This window comes from Lygodium microphyllum, chromosome 13 (genome assembly GCF_053477565.2).
Source record: "Lygodium microphyllum isolate KBCC chromosome 13, Lygodium_microphyllum_v1.1.10, whole genome shotgun sequence".
NCBI lineage: Eukaryota > Viridiplantae > Streptophyta > Polypodiopsida > Schizaeales > Lygodiaceae > Lygodium > Lygodium microphyllum.
Genome location: NC_141147.1, coordinates 15,751,201 through 15,777,117, shown reverse-complemented (window position 1 = coordinate 15,777,117; position 25,917 = coordinate 15,751,201). Strand labels below are relative to the sequence as shown.

Below are 25,917 nucleotides of genomic sequence, written 5' to 3'. Positions count from 1 at the left end.
GCACACAGGATCAAATAGATAACATCTTCACGAAAGCATTGGGTACAGAGAAGCTTCAAAAGTTTCGAAGCTTACTTGGAGTTGCAGAGATGCAGTTGAGCTTGAGGGGGAGTGTTGAGATGACAAGCTCAACACATGCGGACATTAATGATGGACCGCCTGGTTAGATGGTCCACACGTCTACACTTAGCACGTCGATGGTCATTATGACTCTCACATGGCCACTAACTCATTACTTATTATATTCAATTTGTTACACCTATTTATAGCTAGCACAGTTATAGTGCCAGTCGACTAGTATAGTCGGTTATGCATTGTTTGACTTAGTTGGCCACTTTCCTTTATGTTGTATCTTATCTATACTTTGTGAACATTGAAAAGAGTGTGGTAGAAGAAGAAGAAATTAGCAAGAAAACGTTTTGGCCTCCATCTCTCTTCTTGTCTCTTGAGTAAGCTTCTCCTTGTGCATTCTGTGTGTGTTCGGTGCAGCATCTTGAGCAAGTCCCCCCACCACGCGATTCTTGACATAGCACTCTCTACCCCTTCCTTGTATATGGGTCTATCGACTATGTTTTGGCAATGGCTACATTACCCATTTGTAGTATCTTCTGCCCCTTAACTATAAGTGTTTTGATTCATGTGATCATTTTCTTTATGGCTGGGAGACTCATAATTCATATAAGAAGTCTAGCATTACATGCATGGGTGAGCCTCTAACTCTTATTCATTCTGGTGTTCATGGACCTACCTACGCCGCCTGCAAGTCATTAGGTGGTGCAAAGTATTTTGCTACTTTCATTGATGATTATTCGCATAATGTCTAGGCATACCTCATAAAGTAGAAATCAAAAGTCTTAGCTACATTTCAGCATTAGCTTGCTTTTGTTGAAAGCCAATCTCGATATATGTTGAAATGCCTACTATCTAACAATGGGGCGAGTATGTATCTAAAGCCTTTGAGAAGTTTTATTGATGAGAGGGGTATTTAGCATTAATTGACTACCCCATACGCCCCACACCAAAATGATATGGCTAAGCGCATGAATATGAAAATTTAGGAGGAGCGAATCCATAGTAATCTTAGCCATGCAGACTTACCACAATAATTTTAGGCTAAGGCAATTATCTATTGGCATACATTTGATTAATCAATCCCTATGCACTGCTCTCTTGACTATCAAGTTGTAGAGGAGACATGGTTTGGAAAACCTCCATCATATGCTCATTTGCGTGTCTTTGGTTGTGAGACTTTCTACCATGTTCCCAAGGACAAGGGCAATAAGCTAGATCCTACATCCGTGAAATGCATATTTCTTGGTTATGGGGATGCATGTGAGATGGGTTATTGCCTATGGGATCCATAGGCTTGAAATTTCATCCATAGCCATAATATTGTTTTCCATGAGGAGAAAATGCATAAGTAGCTTGAGCAGGTCGTTAAGGTACACATGGTGCTATTTTAAGAGGAGCTTCCTATTACTGTACAACCAACTAGACATCCTATAGGGCAGTTAATGCTCCAATGGCCCAGGACCATGATTTTAGACAAAAGGTACAAGCCCTGTAACCTATTTTGCAATGGTCTACTAGAGATAGATATCAACTGATTCATTTGCACCCTCTATGGATTATATTATGGTGATACATGCTGGTGAGCCTCTTACCTATGTTGAGGCCATATGCAGAGGTGATAGTCACTCTTAGGAGAGGACCATGCAGTCAAAGTATACCTCATTGCAGAAAAATTGTACATGGGATTTGGTTCCTTTGTCTAGTGAAAAATGTGCCTTGCCATGCAAGTGGGTGTACAAGTTAAGAGTATCCCTGGATGCCCCAAGCGAGCAAAGGCTAGATTGGTTGTTAAGGGTTTTAAGCATGAGCATAGTGTTGACTTCAATAAAGTCTTCTCTATTGTTGTCAAGATGACTACCCTACACTTGGTTTAGCTTTGGTTGCACAACTTGGTCTAGACCCATATTAGATGGATGTTAAGATAGCTTTCTTACATGGAGACTTGCATGATGAGATTTATATGTAGTGGCCTAAGGGCTTTCAGGAAAAAGATAGGGAACACCTAATGTATAAGTTGAGAAAGAGTCTTTATGCCTTTAAGCAAGTACCTAGGTAATGGTACCACAAGTTTAATGCTTTCATTCATTCCCAAGGATACACTCATAGTGATATAATTCCGTATTTATACATAAAGAAGGCTTACGATGGCACCCTTATGATTTTGGTACTCTATGTTGATTATATATTGATTCCTGGGAGTGCCCATGATGAGCTGGATGCCTTCAAAATTAGCTCAAAGAGAGCTTTGAAATTAAGGATATGGGATAGGCGTCACATATTCTTGGGATATGCATCATGCGTGATCACTCTAAGGGGCTACTTTACTTGTCACAGGAGTATATCTAGAAGGTCCTTAAGCAATTTTATATGCAGGATGTTAAACATATTGTCTATCCTTTACCTTTTCATGTGAAGGTTAGTTAGGCCAATTTTTTGCATTCGATGAGAAGAAGACTGAGATGGCGAAGATCCCTTGTGCATCCATAGTGGGCAGTTTGATGTATGCCATGATAGTGGCTCGTCCTAATATAGAATTTATAGTGGGAGTTGTGGCACACTATATGGCTACACTTGGCAGTTGGCATTGGGATGCCATGAAAGATATCATGAGGTATCTTAAGGGCACTATAGATATGTGCATATGTTATGGTGGCCATGATGTAGGAGTCATGGGGTAATTGACTTTAACTATGTAGGCATACAGACAGTAGGAAGTCCACCTCTCACTATGTCTTCACCTTTGCTAGAGACATTGTTTCTTGGATGTCCAAGGTGCAATAATGCATGGCCCTATCTACTACTACAAATGCACAATATATTACAACCCCACTGAGGCTTGCAAGGAGGCTATGTCTTCACCTTTGCTAGAAGCATTGTTTCTTGGATGTCCAAGGTGCAAAAATGCATGGCTCTATCTTTTATAGAAACACAGTATATTACAGCCACTAAGGCTTGCAAGGAGGCTCTTTGGTTAGGCCATCCGATCATGGACCTTCCACATACAGTGTCTCTCTCTCTTGCTCTCTTGCTCCATTCGCCATATCTCTTGCTTTGCTCTTACTTCCACTTGTGTGCTTCCATTCAAGCTCTACTTTTCATATTATAGATTTTCTCTTTTCGATAAGAAAAATTAGTCCCATCAAATTTTTTCAATATTAATAAATAATGCATTTTTAGAAAGTGATGAAGAAACCATAACAGCTGCAATATGGCCTACACACAAAAATACCCAAAGTATGCTCAACCACAAGTCAAAAGAGACCAATTAACTATAATATGAGTCCCCCCCCAAAGTCAAACTATGGCTAAATCAACATCAAAACATTCCAAAACTAATGCAAATCTAATGTTTCTGCACTTGAAAAAAATATAAAATTCTTGCAATTTTTCAATAATTTTTTTGCTATTTTCTAGGCATCAAATAGCCACTCGAGATCAAAAGCATATAAACTATCTTTGCATATCCAATGTGGCTAGCATAATCAGTACAAACTAAGCATAATACATTATAAATATTTTACAAAATATCATATTTATTTATGAAAATGTGGACCTAAAGTTGGGAAGTGGTTTTGGAGTCATCCACTGTGAACAAATAGTCACTTTACGAGGGTTTAAAATCTTAATATAGTGGTCAAAGGCTTAAAAGAGCCTCAAAATCGTCAAAAACGGTCACAAAATGAGTAGGGTGGTGTGATTTTAGTGAGAACATGAATGTGGCCGCCTTCAAGTTGATCCAATCCACAACCTGTCTGAATACTGCTCGCCCAAGATCTATATCCATAAAGGCTTTGAATCATATTACAATGAGCCAAAATCTATCTCTTTATCTCTCTATTTCTCTTCATGAAGTCCCCTACTGCAAACTCCCTACTTGACCCCTTTCCTTAAACCCCCCCCCCCCCCCCCCCCAACTTATACCAAGCAAAACCCTTGCTTCTAAATGACAAGCTTCCCCCTACTTAAGTAGGCCTCATGTTTGCATACATCGAATCATTAAAACCCTACATAGGCTAAAAATTTGCTTCATTTGGCATGACGTTTGATTGCCCACCATTGACAAAAACAAATAAAGTGTCATATATGTCTCATGAGTATACATTTGTCTCCTTGGTATATGAAAGTAAAGGTTGCATGCAATCTTCCACAAACCAATACTACAATCAATGAAAATATGTATAGTTTGTGGATGATATAGTGTGTAGCTTTTACTTCTAAAATTGTGGCCAAGAAAGATACATTTCAGAGCATGCCATTCAATTTTTGCAATGTTTCACAAATAGTGATGCATAAGCCTAATTCCAAATATATACAAGTAAGCAATATATGGCTTTTTATCATGCCAAGCCTTCGAAGAGTGACAAACTATAATTCTTTGGTAAGATACTTATTTTAGTATATAAGCTATGCACATAATAGCCTCAAACCAGAAACCATGTTGCAAAGCTTGGCTTTTCAAAATCCATCCATCATCTCAGTGAGAGATCAATTCTACCAATTTTTTTGAAGTGCATATGGAACTATACATTGGTGTTTTGTCCTATATGTTACCAAAAAATGCATTAATCTCTTTAAACATATAATCCCCCCTCAATAAGAACAAACAATGTCCACTTTAAATCTCGACAAATTTTTTGCCACATATACAAACTGTTTGAAGCATATGAACACTCCAAGCTTGGATTTCAAAGGATGCATCCATGCATGCCTCGAGTAATTGTCAATAAAAGTTACAAAATATAGGTAATTTTCAAAAGATGTAGTTTGGAATGGACCATCAACATCATTACAAGTTTTTGTTCATCTGTAATCCACAAATTTGATAATCAAACTAATCTTGGTAAGTGCAAAAATGAAAGCAAATTCTTTTTTATCTATGGCATATATATTACTAGCAACTCTTTTAAAATGATAAGAGCCGTTATTGGTACACATGACAATTGTCAAACTCAAAATAAGTAAACAAACTATGTTGCAAAGTAATATGCTCAGTGGCACTACTAACAAAAAAGTATTTACAATAGACATGCAAAAAGAATCATAGAGCAAACAAAGGGTTATAACTGCATTGTGCACTAAATGCCCATTCAAATTAGAAGGAAAGGCATCTCAACAACCATACTAGCCTCTTTTACATCCAATTTAGGAAAATTCTTAATGGCAGTATCTCTTACCTAATACCTATAAAAGATTTTTCTCTCATTTTTCTTGTCAGCCTTGTTATTTTAATAATATTTGCATATTTGTGCTTACTAGAAGAAAATATAACGTTTCATTTATCATTTGGACTAGTCATAAAAGTTGAATCTATAATGCACATAATGGAACTATTGTATCTAGATTGGTCTTCTTGCAACAAAAGATAAAACCAACTTCTCAAATGACAGCATTGGGATTGCCTTTCATTGTCCTCTAGAGTAGACACAAAACTCTAATAAGAATCAAAAAGACCATTGAGAATAATTTGCACAAGTAAACAACCTTGCAAAATCTCATATGCAACAATTAATTATTGATTATAATCTTTGATCTTTGAAAACAAGCCCTATAGAGTCACCTTAATCCATGTATTCACTCTCTAATTGCTTACGCAAATAAAGTAACACAAGCCTTATTTCTTTCTTGCTACAAACGCACAAGTGTAACCCAAGTCTCTTTAGCTATCTTGTATAAGCAAATATATGGGATCGCTTTAGGTTTAATAGATAATGTAATCAATGCATAAGCCTTCCCATCTCTATCATCCCAACAAGTCTACTTAGTCATTGAAAGTGATACTCTAGTATTAATTACAATGAAACTAGAACTTGCAACATCGTCAACAACACATGTTTCTATTGCACTTGTAGCCTTCACAACCACAACAAGACATACATCAATCTCTTACACAATGTTCCATAAGCCTTTTGTAACCAATACATGATGCATCATAGAAGCCCACAATACATAGTTTGTCAATATATGTACATCATTGTTGCTTGCCATGGCCATTGACTCCATACAGAGGACATTCTACACAAAAGCAACATGCCCTATATAACACAACACAAAGCAAAACTATAAAAGACCTTACCTGCAAAAATGAACATTGTCGAAATTTCTATACAAAAGGACAAAGCTTATGCAATACATTTAGTGGTTTAGTGGTGAAAATGGAACCCAAAATCAACCCGAATCAAAAATCTAACCAATTCCAATCCTATGAGTTTTCTTGCAAAGTTAGTCAACTTTTGAATGCTCATCAAATATCATCCCAATCAAAGAAGATGAACCAAACGATACTAACAACTTTACCCAAGAGATCAAAGATTACAAAAGTATATTGAGAAGTATCAATGTAGAGGATTTATAAGACTCTTAAGTTTGCCTTAGAATGACTTGGCATATATACAAATTTGAGGGAAAAAACCTCCTATTGAGAAGAAAAATTTTGCATTGGCAATCCTAGGTACATGTTCACATACAACACGGCCAAGATATGGTAACAACAAAACAACCAAATGCTCCATAAAAGGTTGCGATACACTTTACTTTCTTAAAATCCTCAAACCATAAAAAAACCAAGGAAAAAATATAAGCAAACCTCAAATCAATGCTATGCTAAGCCAAATAAAGATTCCTTCAAAGCAAATCCCCTTCAAGTAAAGGGGTCATAATAGACTAATGTTGACTTAATTGTCAAGGGTATTGCTCAACCCTAAGTGACAAGTCCTTGATATAAACCACAGCTATTTCAATAGAGCTATCTATTCATGTGTAAGATCTTCCCTCCATCTAGCCCATCCAATTCCAAGAGAGAGAAGTAGAATCACAAAAAGGTAAAATCACTAGTCAACACTATGATCATGAGGTGTGAAGTTTGGTTAGATTCTCATCTTCATTTAACTATAACATTGTAGCAACCCTCATGTTCGTGCTTGAACAGGGAAAAGTGGAGGAATAGGAAAAACATATGGATGATGTTTCATGTCCTTGGTGGGTTTGATGTGACATTGAGTTCACATATTATTGTGGTCCATGAGGAAATTGACATGCTAATGCTCTTGTGGACGAATCTTTGTATCACAACAAACTACTTGTGAAGCTTGTGTGCATGAGACCATGACTTCACAGATGGGTCTTGGCATTGGATTGCAATATGCTTTTTTATGAGGCGCACCCAACAATGTCTACTATTGGAGTATCCACAATCTACTATGTTCTTGCTCTTTGCATGTTCCCATGTGCTCTAAGAAGTGGTATTGAAAGCCATCATTCCCTACATTTATGGTCACTTGTACCTTAATTCATTGTAACTTCCCTCAAGTCTTAACCTATTGATCTTCATCCCACCTATCTATGAAAAGGGTTGTATGATTGCACTCATTACACTTGCATATCTTTTGGAGAGAGGAAGCATGTGAAGTATTTGTGTGAGCCATGCTCAACTATTGTACTTGATTCTATCAATTTCCCATTTTGTCTTTCATATTTACAATTTTGTACACAATCTCATCTCTTAAAGCAAGCAAATGGCCACATTTACATCAGCTATATAGAGATCATCTTCCACTTACATAATACATATTGGGCTCCCCATTTGTGGAGATCATGTCTAAACTCAACAAGGTTATCATTCAATAACTGGCAAGGATACATAGATCGTCAATCTCTCTCCCAATAATTCTGTTTCAAACACCTCTTTAAGAATATAGTATGCCATTGGCTAGCTTCACACCTTTTCACACCAATTAGAGATGCATCTTGGTTCCTCTGAAGTAAAAACCCCTTTTCCTTGGACCAAAAATGCTATCTCTAGCCAACTTGAACCAACACTTAAGAAGCACTACATAATTAGGTGATCAATGTGCTATCACATGAAAGCACTTTCACTACCAACTTTTGAGGGGGAATTTGGACTATCATCACAATTGTTGGTTTCTCAAAATCATCACTACCTTGTTAAACTATCATCTCAATTGGTGGTTTCTCAAAATCATCACTACCTTGTTGGGCTAACATAAACAGCACTTTTAATACTCTAAAGTAACCTTCGGGATGTAAGCCAGATCCCTCTTACAATTCTTTTCCAAAACTACAACTGCATCAAAGCACAACATAGACCACTATGGAGAGTCACCTTCAATAGAGCCATTCGCAAATGAAAAGCATTGCCTGCATTTTGGTTTCACCTCATTGCTTGGGGTACCACCAAAGGACTCAAATGATACTAGCATGCAGTCGAGCAACCCAACCCCAAGGTTTTAATCTGTCTGTGTTGGACAGGCTCATGAGGTGTATATTGATCCTCTTATCCCCTTGCAGCTTGTCATATCGAGCCTGTAGTTTGCATTTGTTCTAACTAAATGTTGTTCAATCACTTTCTCCTAATCTAGATATACAAAGCCCATGAGTTTTAAATATATTCTTTTGTCATAGGTCAATTTGGCCTCTTGAAGAAATTAATACAGCTCTCCCCAAAACCAAAGAACAAGCCCAAAAAAAGATTTATGAGGTACTGCCTCTACCTGTCAACAGGCATTTCATTTTAAGCTGGTTTTTTATTTCTTTTTAATCATTAGTCATATGTTTCACAAGCTTCTTTCACTTTGGCCATCTATTAAATCGTCTTGCCAGCTTTTTAACACCTTCACCTAGTTTTATACCATTCTGAAGACAAAAAAGGACCTATACATGATACCATGCTTCATGCAGTTCAGAATAGAATCCAGCTTGCTCTTTATTTCCAAATCTCGTTTCTCAATGTGTTAATGGTAAAAAGTTGATCAACTAGTGTACACATTTATGGGTTAAAAACACTGAACTGCACAGATCTATCCTAAATATGAGACCATCTTACAGCTCCGGACTGGAAGGTTGATCGAATTTGAAGAATAGGAATAGGACATGAAAGTTACATATATTCAATCGAATGACTAAGAGCAATCAGCAATGTAAGGCTTAAACATGTTGATAAACTCTTGGGTATCAATGCCAAGCTTTAAATCAACTTCCCCGCCGCCAAGCCAGAAAAATTGGGGTTGAAGCTTAGGAATAGCATCTGACAATATTATCTGACAAGCCCAAGAAGAATAACCAGTTACCTTATGATCCAATTCAACTACGGCAATTAGGAATCAACAAACTACATTTTGACAACAGAAAGGCAAGAAACCAATTACCAAGCTGTTGTATGATATGAACTTACAGGCATTTGGCTCTTCATACCAACTGGAGTCACCGCATTGTGGGAAAAACCTGTCAACCTGTAAGCTTCATCCTCAGGTGCAAGTCTCACTGCATTCACAAGCATGTCATGACAATGTTTGTTTGACAGACCAAAACTGGATTTACATGATACCTTTATCTTAAGAAGCACGCAGCCAAACTTATCCTGCATCTCTCTAAAAGATCAAAAGCACAGAAAGATACCAGAATTGTCAAGTTTCACCATCCCCCACTAACATAAATATGAAGTACTTGCATCAAACAAGATTCCCTAAACCAAAACCTCAGGTTCATAAACATAAAAAGTTAGAAGTCAAGGAGAGTATTACAAGTGCAAATAGCAATGCAAGTTTCAAATAAACACTACCTCTTTGAACGGTGAACACAAGAAGATGAGAGGGCAGGGCAGAAAATAGATACTATGGTATGTGAAATGAGGGTACAATGGCAATCAGCCAAAGAATGAAAAAAGACAACCAAGAGGATGGAATAATCCCCATGCCCACACTCAGGCATCAAGACCTGAAAACCAAAGCCTCATGTTTGTAAACATGAGTGTGTTAGAAGTCGACTTGGAGAAACCATACTTCGTGAATCGTGAACATGCGATGAAATAATGGGAAACTGATTCCATGATAATCTGCAACGAGTACTACAGTAATCAGGGAGAGAATGAATTAGATAAGACCAGGGATGGAACGATCTCCACATCCCCCAACTCAGGCACCAGGATCTGCAACATGAGTACTACTGTAATCGACGAAAGAATGAATTAGGTAAAACCGAGGATGGAATGATCTCCACATCCTCCCAACTCAAGCACCAAAACTTATAGATCAACATGTGGCTGGATGTTGGATGCCATGAAAAACCATTATACTGCTGATTCAAACTTTGCAAACATTTATGATCAGCTTTGCAATGGCCAAAGGCATGAGCATTATGTGCTTCAAGATGGCTTTCTTATGATGCATAGGTGGTTGTGTGTCACAAAGCAATAGAGGCCTAAAGTCATTATTGAACTTCATGCATCACCTTATGCATGACATTAAGCAATGATGTTACAGTCAAGGCAATGAAGCATTTCTTGTATGGCCAGCTTTGAGACACAACGTAGGGTAGTTTACGCATACATGCATTGTACGCTGGCCAGAAAGTAATTAAGTTCAACACAATTCAATACAAGATGTAGACAAGTTCAACGTGATGCAAATAGTTTGATGTAGTATGATTTAGTTCAAGTCTAAGTACAAGCAATAAATCATAAGTACTCAAACCTTGCCATTTATGAAACTAATGATCTCACAAGCATCATTGGCAATCCTCTTCACCTACTCTAACATACGTATATCTTCCACAAGAAGATCTAAGTAGTGACTGGCGCATGGTATCCATACTATGGATGAAAACTCAGCCTCGAATTTTTGTCCCATAGAGACACGATGGGAGACATTGTTTGTGACAACTTGGATCACGATTTGTGGGCTAACCTATAATTACATGCATGTCATAGAAATAAGAATAAATTTAATAAGTAAATAAATCTATTTAGGATTTATGTACATACGGATTGTAAGATAATAGATTTAAACACAGTACCTCAAGAATGACTTGCCTTATCTATAGATACATAAAGGAGCCATTGGTTCTTCTTTCTCTTATATCAAAATCCATTGCCCATAGAAAATAAATACCAACCAAGTAAGAAATGAGGATGTTGATAATCCCCACTTTCTTGCTTCTTCCATTTGGTAGAATGGAGGACCCATATTTCACCCAACTGGCATGTAAGAGCTCAAAGGATTTGTCAAACCTCTCTCTTCTCATCAAGTTTCTTTATGTGCATATCATGATATGTGACTCCATACCATTCCTTGCATGGGCTAGTGGCGGCAATGGCTTTCACCATCCCCTTTCATCGATGCACCATATTATTATAGGCAAACTCAACCAACAGCAAGAATTGTTCTCACTATGACTTATGCATTTATACATAGCACCTCAAAAGATTCCACAATATCAAGCTTACCTCCACTACCCATCAATTTGTGGATGGAAGGACGACAAAAATATCAATGTGGTACCCATATTCTTAAACAATCCCTTCCAAAAAAAACTACTCATCCAAGAATCTCAATCACAGCAAAGATGTGCTACATAAATATATGTGCCATATGATCACCCTTGATCTTCTTTTAAATAGGTTAAAAGTGAGCATGTTTGTTGAACCTACAAATAATAGTCAATATCCCATCATTTTTAGTAAGTGTCCTCAAAAGATCAAATACAAAATCCATTTACATGCTTTACCAAGGCTTATCAAGAATAGACAAAGGGTGCAACAGCCCAAGACTCTTTTACCTATCATACTATCTATGGTATATGCTTTTTCTTCAACAACTTGGACACTTCTTTTGCAGCTACTTCTCTAGCCTTCTCCTATTCTTTCTAGCTTCTGCTCTAGTTACAGCTAAGACTCCCATATCATCCAGAAAGTCCTCTACAACAAAATAGTTGGAGTCACAACCAACATGCTCCTCTAATCCTTGCTGATCTTTACTTGAGTCTCTATCAACTGACACCTCTTTCTCCACAATTTGTTTACTATTTTGCTTCAGCTATGTTGGCCGATCACCTAGCTCTTTGTAATCTTTGCAAGGATCTCTACTAAGACTATGGTATCACAATTATTTCCCATGTAACAACAATCAAGCTAAACACTTGGCATTAATAGAGAGTCCAATTGTCATGCATTGAGTCAATAAGAAGCAAAGGTTCTTCAACAGATTTGCTTGAAGAAGGAGTTTTGGTTTGAAGTGAGGGCCCTTGTCATCGCGGTTACTCCTCTATATAAAGTGCTTCACAATATGGAGAGGTTTACTATTGGCCTCCTCTATCATCCAATGGTAGAGACAATGTCGGAGATTAAAGTATGTATCATCTTGGATAGGGAGGCTTCAACATCATGGTAATCACTCTTATTTCTCATTTATCATGCTTATCTCAAAATTCACATTATCTCCAAAGTTTAGACTCTCTCTCTCTCTCTCTTTTTCATAATAGGTAATTGTATTAATTACAAAAAAAACACAAATTACATGATTACAAGATGCAAGATAACTCTAGGCCATCATGCATAAACTCACTTTACTCAAAATCAAATAACATACACACACACACACACACACACACACACTCTCTCTCTCTCTCTCTCTCTCTCTCTCTCTCTCTCTTTGTGTGTGTGTGTGTGTTCTTGCACCACTTGCATTTATGACTAGTCGATATATGCCATTAGAAAGAACTCAGAGAGATAGAGAAAGAAACTAAACTACCGAATTCACTTGAAAGAAATTAGACTTTTCTTTTAGTTGGATACCAAATATCTTCTTTTTGTGCCACATAGGCTTGGGAGCTTTCTCATTGGTTTGGGATCTCCGAACCAAATCTAAATAATATATAGAATAGATATACCATGAACTATCATTTTTCCATACAAGGAGTACATGTGAGCAAAAGGGTGATGAATTGAACTGAATTAGAACTTTTTCTAACAAACCTTTTGTATATCAATTGTTACCAAGACATATTGGCTCAATGATTCCAAATTAACTTGATGCTCATGCACTTTGAAAGACGATTTGTATTATTTAAGTCTTTCAAGATATGACTAAATGTTCATCTTTCTATTCAAGGGTACCCAATGGCCAAAACGCCCTATAATTATACTTCAATCATCATTGACGAGATGTCCAAGAGAAATTAAAAGTTTAGTCGAGCGATCAGATTGATTAAAAAGCTCAGATAACTAAGACTTTTACACTCAAATAGTCACATCGAAGCCCATATAATGAGTGGTTTTAAAAAGTGAAACCAAATACTCATGATCAAAGAAACAAACCATAAACCGATAAATCTATATAATGAAGCTCTCCAAAAGCTAAATTTGGTGACTCCTAAAATTTAAAAGGTCACTATTTTTTAAAGTTGCTCAAATGGAAATTCTGTTCACGTCAAAGACTCCAAAATTTTGCAAGGAACAATTTTGCCTTCGGTAGCTATCTCAAATTCTTAACCACTTGAGAGATTTTTAGAGTATAAGATTTCGAAGCTTCTTTTTTTAAAAAGTAACATAATATTTAGAAGAGGAAATGTGTCATTTTGAAAAGACAAGTGTTCCTACACTTATCATTTTCAACAAACACTTATCATTTGTAACCTTTAATTTTCACTTTTGAGTACCCAAGCCCCACACCTATATATTAGAGGTCACTCTCTTCATTTAGAATAAGCTCTCATGCTAAAATTTCAACCACATGCTTGTATTCTCCTATTTATCTCTCATCCAAGAAGCAATTTTTACTTAGTTTTAATCTAATCCAAGCACTAACAAAGAAAATCAGCTTGTTGGCAAGAGTTTGCAAAAATTAGGGTTTCAAAACTCTAATTTTCAAAATTGCAACTAATCAGCATATTTTCTATATGGTTCAAACACTCAATATCTGTGGTTTGTTTCAATAAATTCATGTATAAAGGGGAAGGGACCGATTCCCCTCTCAACATGTTGTCAACACCTCTCTCTCTCTCTCTCTTTTTTTTTTCGTAAAACCTCTCTCTCTCTCTCTCTCTCTCTCTCTCTCACATACACACATTTTCATGGTGATAAGTGATCAAGTTGATTAAATTCAGAGTATTATCACTCTCACATTCTTTTCCGCACTTACATTGATATCAGAGCAAGAACTTCTTTGCAAGAATTTTTTTGGGTGACAAGATCTTTGGGCCTAACTTTCCTATCATGTCAAGATGCAAAGAGGAGAATTTTGATGAGCAATCGGAAGGCTCCCGACACTCTGTATTTGTATACTTCTTAGATAACAAAGATACAAGGAGTTAAAAGGCAATACAAAAATTCAAGCTTTGATAAAGAGAAGGGCTAAAGCACAGGTTCAAGCGAAAGTCTTTAAAGATTATTTTGCAAACACTTTTACTTGACGAGTTACCACCAAAGAGGCCAAAAGATCATCACATTGATCTCATTCTTGGAAGCTCACCTCCAAATAAAACACTCTATTCTGTGAGCCCAACACAACAAGAGAAGATTATGGGGCAAGTGAATGAGCTCTTGAAAAAGAGTCTAATAAGACCTAGTTCCTCATTTTTTTGCTCTCCAATCCTCTTGGTGCAAAAAAAAAAAAAAGAATCTTGGTACATGTGTGTGGACTACAAGGCTCTCAACAAAATTACAATTCAAAATTGATTTTCCATTCTAAAAATTGATGATAGCTTGAATAGATCTGATGGATCCAAAGTATTCAATCGGATAGACTTGAAGAGCCGCTACCATCAAATAAAGATTGCTCCTCAAGATATTCATAAAACAGTGTTTAGGACAACTTTTGATTTGCATGAGTTTCTTGTGCTACCATTTAGTCTCACCAATGCTCTTGTAACTTTTAATAGAATGATGGAGAGAATCTTTACAGTACATCGAAAGTTTATAAGTACTTTCATTGATGATATTTTGATTCATTCAAAAGATGAAAAAGAACATAAGTAACACTTGAAAATGGTATTGCAAAAACTCACCAAATACAAATTTTATGTAAATGGCAAAAAGAGTAAATTTTTCCTAAAAGAGATTCACTACTTAGGCCATATTATATTCAAAGATGGGATTTGGATGTAGCCAGAAAAAGTCAAGAATGTTAAGAATTGCTAGAATTGACTAGTGATCATGAAGTTTCAAGTTTCTTGGGATTATACTCTGATTACAAGAGATTCATTAAATGGTTTACAGTGGTTGCTAGACCATTATATGATTTAACCAAGACAGCAATGGAATTCTAATAAACTAAACTAAAGAAGGAAGCTTTTGAAGCTCTAAAGTTCTATATTAACAAAAGAGTTGTTTTAATTACACCTAATTTGTCGAAACCTTTCTTTGTGAAATATGATGCTTTAGAAGACTGCATTAGTATAGTCTTAAACCAAGAAGAGCATGCAATTGCTTATACACGCAGAAGGTTGCAAAATGCAAAAAAAGTATACTACTACCTATGAAAAGGAGCTAATTGCCATCATTCAAGCTTTAAAAGATTAGACACTACTTTTAGGTGGAGAATTTCTTGTCAAGATGGACCATTACAATTTGGGATATTTTCTCAACCACTCAAAGATTTTTGAAAAACATATTTGATAATGGGCCAATTATTTAGCTCAATTTAACTTTCAAATACTACATATTCCTAGAAAGCAAAACAAGATAACTGATACCCTATAAAAAAGGCCTCAGATTCATGCAATGTCCATAATTAATCATACAAATTTCACTAGTATGAGAGACATATATACTTCTGATAAAGATTTTAAAATCATCTGAGAGAATTTACAACTTGATAAAATGATAAACTCTTATGTTATCAAAGATGGATTTCTTTTGAAGGAGAATAAGTTATATGTTACTAAAAATTTCAAGCCTAAAGTAATGAAAGAATATCATGCGGCTCTTTACATTGCTCATCATGATATTTTGGCCACAACCAAGGCACTTGAAATGTATTTCTTTTAGCCAAGTCTTTGACGAGATATTGAACAATTGATCAAAGAATGTCTTGTGTACAAAAAAATTAAGTTTCATTGTCAAAAGCTTGCACAACTTTTGCAACCATTACGAATTTCAAGCCAACCTTAAAAAAGCATTACTATGGATTTTATTTTTGGCTTGTCAAAATCAACAAATGGCAATAATGGCATATAGACTGTTATTGACAAATTTAGCAAATACGCTCATTTCATGCCAATCAAAAAGACTATCAAGTCTCAACATATGGATAGAGTATTCATTCAACAAATCTTAGTATCATGGATTACCACAATCCATCGCGGGTGATAGAGATTCACAGACCACTAGTCTCTTTTAACAAGCTCTTTTTCAAAATTTGGATACAAAGTTTGTATTTTTTTCTTCTTATTATCTCTATCACGGACCACTAACCTCTTTTGGCAAGCTCTTTTTGAAAATTTAGATATAAAGCTTATATTTTCTTCTTATTATTATCCTCAAACAAATTGTCAAAGTGAGATAGTTAATCTCACAATATTAGATATGCTGAAGTAGTATTGCCATGAGACCAACCAACAAGGGAAAAGTATTTACCTTTGATAGAATATGCCTATAACAACACAGTTCATATTTCTATAGGTAAAAAATCATTTAAGATCATATATGAAAAACCACTCTCATTACCTATTCTCAAAACAAAGAAGGAGATATTTCATGCTAATGAGTTTGTGTGTGATATGGATACAGCTTTTGCCCAAGTTAGATGAGCTATCCAAAGATCTTAAGAAAAACAAAAGAAAGTAACATATAAGCATCGACGGCAATTGATTTTACAAGAAGGATATTGGATATGGCTGAAATTTGGCAAAGCTCGTCTAAGAAGTTCTAACAAGCCTTCATTCCAATTCTCTAAGCTCACAACAAGAAATTATGAATCATTCCAAGTCATTGAAAAGATTAATAATATCTACTATGGATTACAACTTCTAGAGCATTGAAAAATTTACAATACTTTTCATATCTTTCTTATAAAGCCTTATGAAGAGCCTTTCCATTTAAGCTTGTAATAGAATATCCATTTGAAGTAGATAAACAAGAGAAGATACTTCAACCAAAGCAAATACTCTTTCATATGATCAAGAAACGAGAAAAAAACATTTATAAAAAATTCATTTTAAAATTGAAAAACTACTCTCATCTAGATTCTAAATGAATGTCAAAAGAGTATTTTAAAGACTATTCAAAAAAATTTACAACCTATGAAAAAACCGTAGAATCAAAAATATATCAAGCAACGTCTTGAAAACAAGACCGATTTCAAAAAAAAAAGATATAATAAACCTTTTGAATATTAATTGTTACCAAGATATTGACTCGATGATTCTAAAATAATTTGATACTCACGTACTTTAAAATGCGATTTGTATTATTTAAGTTTTTAAAGATATGATTAAATGTTCATCTTTCTATTTAAGGGTGTCCAATAACCAAAACGCCCTATATTTATACTAAGGTCGTCATTGACAAGATGCCCAAGAGAAATTAAAAGTTTAGTCAAGCGATCAGCTTGACTAGAAAGCTCAAATAACTAAGACTTTTACAATTAGATAGTCGCATTGACTACAAGCGCATATGATGAGTGATTTCAAAAAGTAAAATCAAATACTCATGATCGAAGAAACAAACCATGAACCGGTAAAACTATATAATAGCGACTCCTAAAATTTAAGAGGTTATAATTTTTGAAAGTTACTCAAATGGAAATTCTGTTTGTGTAAAAGGCTTCGAGATTTTGCAAGAAACAATTTTGTCTTCAATAACTATCTTAAATTTTTAACCATTTGAGAGATTTTTAGAGTATAAGATTTGAAAGTTTCTTTCTTTAAATAAGTGACGTGTAACATCTAAAAGAGAACATATGTACCTCATACTTGTGTAGTTACATATGATTGAGCTACATGCTCATCCATGACATTTGTTGCTTGTTGTTCTTAAGCATTTTCAAAATTCAACGGCTCAAAACCATGTACTTAGTATCTTCCAAGAAGAAATTTTGGTTTCTCACTCTTATTGTGTAATATCTTTTGGTATTCACCCCTTGCTATACATTGTTTTCAGCGAGTATAGACCTTGTTATAACTAAACTGCAACAAGTCAAAATGCATATGTTTGCGCTTCAAGATCACCATAATTTTACCTCCTTCAAAAAGATGGTGATGTCTAGCAAAACCCAAAAGGCAATACACCATAATTAAGCAAACACGTAATTCAGCATAACAATAAATTCAGCTAGACAAATTCACACACAATGAAGCTAGAGTGCTCATATACTACACATGACACTTGTTCATTCCAAAGCTTGACACCCCTTTCATATTTCTTTAGATTAATGATGTGTGCTCGAAATTGATTACAAATGATTGTATTTCAACAATTTCTCACAACACACCTAATCCAACCGTACACAATGTTTGTCACCTTCAATGTTAACCTCCAACCAACTATAGATATTCAAATTAATCTAAATATCAAAAAAACATGTTATTATAGTACAATCCTCTCGTCTCCACTAAGATCTAAGCCTAGTATACTTTCTCCACAACTTTGTTGCGAAGAAAGTGAATTTATCAAAGCTTTGTCGAAAGAAAACCCCTCTATTTATAAAAAGAATGGTATTGGATTAATGAAACTATGCAAGATAGTTGTCAAGGCAAATGCTCCATGAAATTGGATTCAAATACTTACCAAGAGAAGGAGATTGGCTATTATTCTACGTTCAATCCATGATGTCAGCTCGAGTTCCATGGCTGAAATATACAAAATCTACAGCAAAGCACGAAAGATTGTCTGCAACCTTAGGCTGCTCAAATGAGAAAAAAGGAAACTCCAAATAGTCATCTGTTTCTTCATCAAATCTCGTTTTTATTAATGACTATTGGATCATACTTAAACACAAGGTTTACATTATAGCTTAAGTGAAGCTCAACAAAACTTTTAATTCTAAGGAGCAAACTTTTAATTTAATAAAAGTCTCACATTACAGCTTGATTCTTTTGTCTTATTTGTGTAGCATGTATCCCGAACACTTGTCCAATGCATGCCTAGTGTTAAATCTTTCACCACATGTGCCATGCTCACCATGCCAAGAACTAGGGATACTAAAACTAAAGTCCATTTTATTTGAAAATCTTGGTGAAGTTTAATTAAATAAATAAGTCCATTTTTTCATTTTGGTGACAAAATGACAAAAAGTCTCTAATCAACTAGTCTCTTATAGGCGTATTTAGATATCCTACAATAAATTATAGGATTTCATAATTTGGCATAAAAGTATATCAATGACAAACATGACATCTAAATCTATCTATGATTATGTATCAAAGAATTTTAAATCTATGAGCTATCATGTGTATACATTCAACATTCCAAAGTCACATCGAGGCAAATAATCCGATGCCATGGACACTTGACAATGCCTAAGAAAAATTGAATTACAATCCACGTTTTGGGCTTAAACCACGATTTCACAATCATACTTCTTCTTGAGATTTGTAATACATCCAAATCCCAATATGTTGTTTGCTTTGCTGATCATAGTTGGTTAGAGTGGGCAATAGCAACAAGTACAAGTTGCAGCTCCATTGAATGCATATGAAATGGTGCTATAAGAGATGGTACTCTAAAATGCAACCAATTGCCAAAAGCCAACTAAAATACAAAGAACTGCTCATCTGTAAATAAAGAACTAGCACAGCACTTTGAGATTGTTTCCAAAAAATCAAGAACAAATTACAGTTTTTTAGCAAAAATATATGGCTCCAAAACATAGTGAAGAATAGCCAAGCATAACACATGAACTTACTATTGAACCTCTTCTTGGGTATTTTTCCATCATTCAGTGAATACACAAATTGTTTTACTTTTTCTGCATTCAAACGGGCTGTGTACTGCCAAAAAAAAAAAGTAACAAGTCATGTCAGCCACACTGTTGGCATTCAACCCAATTATAGTTCTCACCTTTCAAAAGAGAGAGCATCAACTAACCTGCACAATCAACATATAAAACTTTGAGTTTTTGAAATCACTGCAGTCTGTGATGCTCTCATGAGCCTGGGTATTCACCTGCAGCAATAAATCAGTGTTGGAAAAAGCAAGCCATTTCGAGTGTATTCGACTGTTGATTGACAGAAGACAAACTTTGAAGCTCTTATGATCATCTTCTTGATGAGGTGGCAATTGTTAGATACAGGTACAATCACAAAACATTTACAATTTATTACCCTACCTGACAGAGAATCCTGCTGAAAACCCAACTGCCCAGTGGCAGCTGTTAGACAGACACAACTATCTAATTTAATACCACAGCGGGGAAAGAAGATTGATGAAAAAAAAAAACAGCTCCAAATATCAGTGACGAACAAAAAGAAAGGATTCACTACCTATGCTGCTTCCCAAGTGACAAATCCCATGGTGAACCCACGTACATGTACAAGAAAGAGCAACAAAAAAAGATACTTTAGACAATGCCAATCATGTTCTCGAACTCTTGACAAACTCCCACTTGGGCAGCAGGTTACAGTTTGTATCAGAGTGTTTCTCAACCTCAAATCAGTCCAATTTTCTGTGTATTCCAGCCCTGCAGCCTCGCTTGAAGATTCGAAAGTAAGTCACTGCAAAGGCGTATTTGACAGCAGCTGTGATTGATCGGACTTGAGCTGCATTTTCAGCATCTCAGCCCCAACACAGATGCATCTTAGTTTTACCAGTCTTACCACCAAAGATACACCACTGCAAGTATGGTACCTTCAGATCAGTCCCACAATCACCAGCCTTCTGACCAAAGATGCAACACTGCAAGTGTGGTACCTTCAGATGAGTCCCGCAATGGCCATGTTTTCACAAGTCAGAGCTTCTCCAAGCAAGGAAACAATAGTACCGAGATTGTGCAATGGAAGCAGAAGCATAAGACATTAAGACATGAATACTGAACAAAGAACAGCGGAACCCATCACATAAAGCACAAGAACAATGCCCACTGATACACAGCTCTCATGTGAGCAGCAGTGCTCAGGCTATCCCCCTCAATCTCCACGAAAATAAATATAAAAATGAGAGGAGGCAGGCTACATATAGACAAGGAAAAGCCACTCATGAAGGCAGGTCCATCAGAAATGGTCCGACCAGAAAACCAAGGCAGCCAGACAAAAAAGGTGCCACCAATGAGGTTAATGCACCACCAAAGAAGATCAACGTGCCACCCAGCAGCCAGCCATATAAATGAGTCGCCCAACCTGCCAGCCAACCACAAGACCAGACACCCAAGCCGTGGCCACCATAAAGACCCACAATATGTACCAGCTAACACCCTCGCTCAAATCATGGGTGATCAACAGTTAACTCTAGTTGAGTTAGAGCTAGGTCTATCTTAGACCTATCTTGTACCTTTCATTCTAATTCTTTCAATTCAGCAAGTACACTCTACTCTTTTGCTTCGACACACTCTCATTGTCTCTCTTTTCTCTTCTCCATAGCTGTCTATAATTTTCCAACATTTGGTATCAAAGCAAGAGGTTCTATGCACAAATTCAGTTCAGCCACAATTAGCCAGTGCTGCCCCACATAAGGTCCTACTGCTGTCAGCCAACTCTCTAACCAAGGAAGAGAAGGACAAGCTGCTGCTGTTTTCAGCCTGAGCGCAGTCCTATGCACAGTCCCATACACAGTCCGCACACAGCCCGAGGAGCTGCTGTTTTGGAGGAGTTGCTACTGTTTTCAACTCTGCCCCTTATTTTCTCACCTTTGCCCACCACATTCTCAACCTTACCTGCAATTTTCTGCAAACCCTAAAAAATAGTGAAACCCTAATTTTCAGATTTGGGGTTTTTTTTCAAAATTTGTGCAATTTCCCATCCATTTCAGCTATCTCTTTCCGAATCTCAACTCGTGCTGCCCAAAATTTGGGGCTTTGGTCAATTTTTTCTCCAGAGTTCAAATTAACAACCAATTCAAAGAAATTTCACAATTTCTTTGACATTCCTGCCAAAAATTGAGACTTTTGCCCGATTTACAATCCCATGTGTGAATCTTTATTGAAAGCCAACAAAGGGTTCAAAAACAATCCAACTACTCCCACTCTATGCGTTAAGAATGAAGAGGGGGACTTGCTGATTATCATTCTTTATGTAGATCGCATGCCGCTCACTGGACCTTCAAAAGTAAAAATTGCAAATTTCAAGGCTGAATTAAAACATGTATTTGCTATGTTAGATATGGGCTATCTATATTATTATTTAGGGATTCAGTTCACCCAAAATCAACATGGTATCATCATGTCATAGTTACAATATGTGAATAAGTTGTTACATAGGTTTAATATGCAAGATTGCAAACCTATGTGCACTCCTATGGAGCCAGGCTTAAAGCTATCTATACATAATGATGAAGAGATATCTGATGTTGCGATTTACAACCAAGCTATTGACTATCTTATTTATCTTTGCAACACACGCCCTGACATTCGGTATGTAATATCTCAAGTGAGCAAGTATATGCATAACCCACAGAATATACATTGGCAAGCTCTTAAGCAAATCTTCAAATACTTGCAAGGTACTCAATCACATGCATTATTATTTCCCAAGGGGAAAGCCTTGCAATTACAGGCTTATAATGATTCAAATTGGCTTGGTGATGCAAATACTAGGCAATCTACTAGTAGACACTGTTTCTTGCTAGGTCATTCATGCATTTCATGGCTAAGCAAGAAACAACCTACAGTGGCTACCTCGTCCTATGAGGCCGAGTACAAGACAACCTTCACGGCAACAATGGAAAGTGTATAGTTGCACAAATTGTTGCCTGATCTACATTTACCATTGGAGGGTCCTACATCCATTCTTTCTGATCGTCAGAATGCTATTGCAGTGGCACGAAATATTGTGTTTCATGCTTACACAAAACATATTGAGATACATTACCATTATATCAAAGAGAGATGCCATGCAAGAGAGATCAGCTTGATGTACATTCCTACACAAGAAAATGTTATAAGCATTTTCACCAAAACACTACCTCATGAGAAGTTTGTGTAGGGAAAGGTTAGGCGCAGAGATCAAGGCAGACAGTCGTTACGCGCAGTGAAAAAGACACAAAGTGCGAGAGAGCAGAGTAGAGAGTGAGCATGTTTTTTGATACAATGACGAGTGTACCACTTTAGGTTTTTAGATAGATATATGTATGAAAGTACAATGTGCTAAGGGTGTGTTCACACCCGTGCACATATGAAAGGCACGATAGCCCTTTATTCCCAACAACCTCCCACCTAAAGGCAATGTGCCTAAAGAGGAGAAAAGAATCAGCTAAGTCTAAGTATGTACAAAGCTTAAATAAATATATCTATCCAACTTCCATCATTTGTTAGCAATGAGCAAACCGCTCTGCTGGAAGACCCTTCGTGAGAAGGTCTGTAAGGTTATCATCTGTATGCACTTTGATAAGCTCAATGCTCTTGCTGTCAAGTACATCTCTAATGAAGTGATATTTCACATGTATGTGCTTTGTCTTTGCATGAAAGATAGGATTCCGTGCTAGCATGATAGCACTCTGACTATCACAATGGAGAACAGGTAACTCTGAGATGCCAAGTTCTCCCACCAGGCGTGAAAGCCATAAAGCCTCCTTGCATGCCTCAGTGGCAGCCACATACTCTACCTCTGTAGTAGACAATGCAACACACTTTTGTAGCCTGGAGATCCAAGAGACTGCTCCTCCTGTGAAAGTAAACACATACCCAGAAGTGGACTTCCTGCAGTCCGCATGACCAGCATAGTCTGCATCCGTAAAGCCAACAATAGATGCCTTCTTCTTTCCAAAGCAGATACACAACTCCTTTGTGCCTTTGAGATATCTCATAATACCTTTCACTACATCCCAATGCTTCTTGCCAGGAGTTGCCATGTATCTGCTAACCACTCTCACTGCAAAAGCAATGTCAGGACGTGTAGCAACCATACCATACGTCAAATTGCCAACAGCTGAAGCATATGGTATCTTGGTCATTTCAACCTTCTCATCATCACATGTAGGGCTGTCCTCTGCACTGAGTTTCACATATGGAGGCAATGGAACCCCAATTGTTTTCCCCCTCTCCATATTGAAACGTTGCAAAACTTTGGAGATATACCCCTGCTAAGATAGATAGAGTAAGCCTTTCAATCTATCTCTAAGTATTCGCATGCCAAACATGTGATTTGTATCACCAAGATCCTTCATGTCAAAGCTGCCATGAAGACTTTGCTTCAGTAAATCCAAGGCATGAGTATCCCTGCCAGCAATCAACATATCATCTATATACAAAACCAAGATAATCATGCTGTCATCTGCTGCCTTCTTGGTGTACAAGCAGTGATCCACTTGACTTCTATGAAAGCCTTGGGACTACATGAATGTATCAAACTTATAATACCATTCTCTTGGTGCTTGTTTCAACCCACACAAACTCCTTTTGAGTTTACATACCATTTTTTCCTTCCCTTGTTCAACAAACCCTTTAGGCTGTTGCATATATATGTCTTCATGTAGATCACCATGTAAAAACGCAATCTTTACATCCATCTGTATAAGCTCCATATCCTCAACTACAACCAAGTCCAAAATGGTTCTCAATGTAGTCATCTTGACTACAGGAGAGAAAATCTCATCAAAGTCAATTCCATGCTCATACTTGTACCCCTTTGCAACCAATCTTGCTTTTACTTTGGTGAGGAACCAAAAGTGACCTTCATTTTGTAAACCCATTTGCATGGAAGGATTTTCTGCCCTTTAGGCAACTGCACCAAGTCCCAAGTGCCATTTTCTTCAAGAGATTCCATCTCTAATAGCATGGCTTTATACCATTTATTGTTGTCCTGTTTGTCCATTGCTTCCTTGAAGCAAGACGGTTCACCACAGTCTATCAACATGACATAATCAGCCACATTAATTGCACCAAGAACAAACCTGTCAAGTTGTCTAGTAGCCCTAGACGATCTCCTAACCCAATGGTCATTGTTTGCTGGCTGTTCCTGCAAATTTCCATTTTCAGCATGCTGTCTTGGCATTTCAGCCCGCAAATCAGCATTAACAGTTTGCTATCCTGGCTATTCCTGCACATGTAATGGCTCATTTTCATGGGCAATAGCTGGCTGATCATTTCCTGCATTTACAGGTTTATTTACAGCAGGTATTTGCTGCTGTACAACGGACACATTTTGCTGTCCAAAAGGTATTTCTTCCCGGAATACAACCCTACGGACCTCCTCAGTCTTTTCGGGCTGTTTGTGCATGCAATCTTCCCGGAAGATAACGTCATTGCTGCATACTACTTTCCTTTTCTCGAGATCCCACAATTTATACCCCATTTCACCCTCGTCACCATATCCTAGAAAAATGCATTTACAGGACTTTGGCTCAAGTTTGCTGTGTTTTTCTTTACGAATGTGCACAAAAGCCTCGCAGCCAAACACTTTCAAATGAGCATATGAAGGTGGCTTGCTTGACCACGCTTCTTGGGGAACTCCCCCCCCCCCCCTCCCCAAAGACCTGTTTGGTGATCGATTAATCAAGTAAACGATGTCATAACAACCTTTGCCCAAAAACCATGGGATAAAGCACCATGAGACAGCATCGTACGGACCTTATCCTATATGGTCCGATTCATACGCTCTGTAACTCCATTTTGGGGTGAGTTATGAGGGGCAGTGAGCTCCCTCTTTATCCCTTTGCTATCACAAAATGCCTGAAAGGCTTTGGACACATATTCCCCACCATTGTCAAAGCGAAGACACTTAAGTGTCTTATCTATCTGATTTTCAATCAATACCAAGAATTTTTTAAACTTGTCAAGCACTTCATCCTTGCTACGAACAGGGTAAACCCATACTTTCCGTGTAGCATCATCGACAAAGGTGACAAAATATTTCTTTCCCCCTAAAGATAATCCTAGCATTTGACATACATCCGAATGTACTAACTCTAGAGGAGAAGATTTCAAAGAAAGAGACTTTTTGTGAGACGTTTGTGCATGTTTGCCATAAATG

The 25,917-nt window shown here is 36.8% G+C and overlaps 1 protein-coding gene across 1 annotated transcript in view; it reads right to left on the bottom strand.

Annotated features, from left to right (window-relative positions):
- Window positions 1-8,766: 8,766 nt before the first annotated feature.
- The window catches only part of LOC148026369 (YbaK/aminoacyl-tRNA synthetase-associated domain-containing protein), a 49,921-nt gene continuing 32,770 nt past the window's right edge, over window positions 8,767-25,917 (bottom strand). Inside the window, exons 2-5 of the mRNA XM_087690802.1 lie at window positions 19,886-19,963; window positions 19,704-19,788; window positions 9,260-9,348; window positions 8,767-9,125 (exon numbers count right to left, since the gene is read on the bottom strand). Of these exons, the coding sequence (XP_087546928.1) occupies window positions 8,988-9,125; window positions 9,260-9,348; window positions 19,704-19,788; window positions 19,886-19,963 (390 nt within the window). The 3' untranslated portion in view covers window positions 8,767-8,987. The remainder of the gene's footprint in view (window positions 9,126-9,259; window positions 9,349-19,703; window positions 19,789-19,885; window positions 19,964-25,917) is intronic.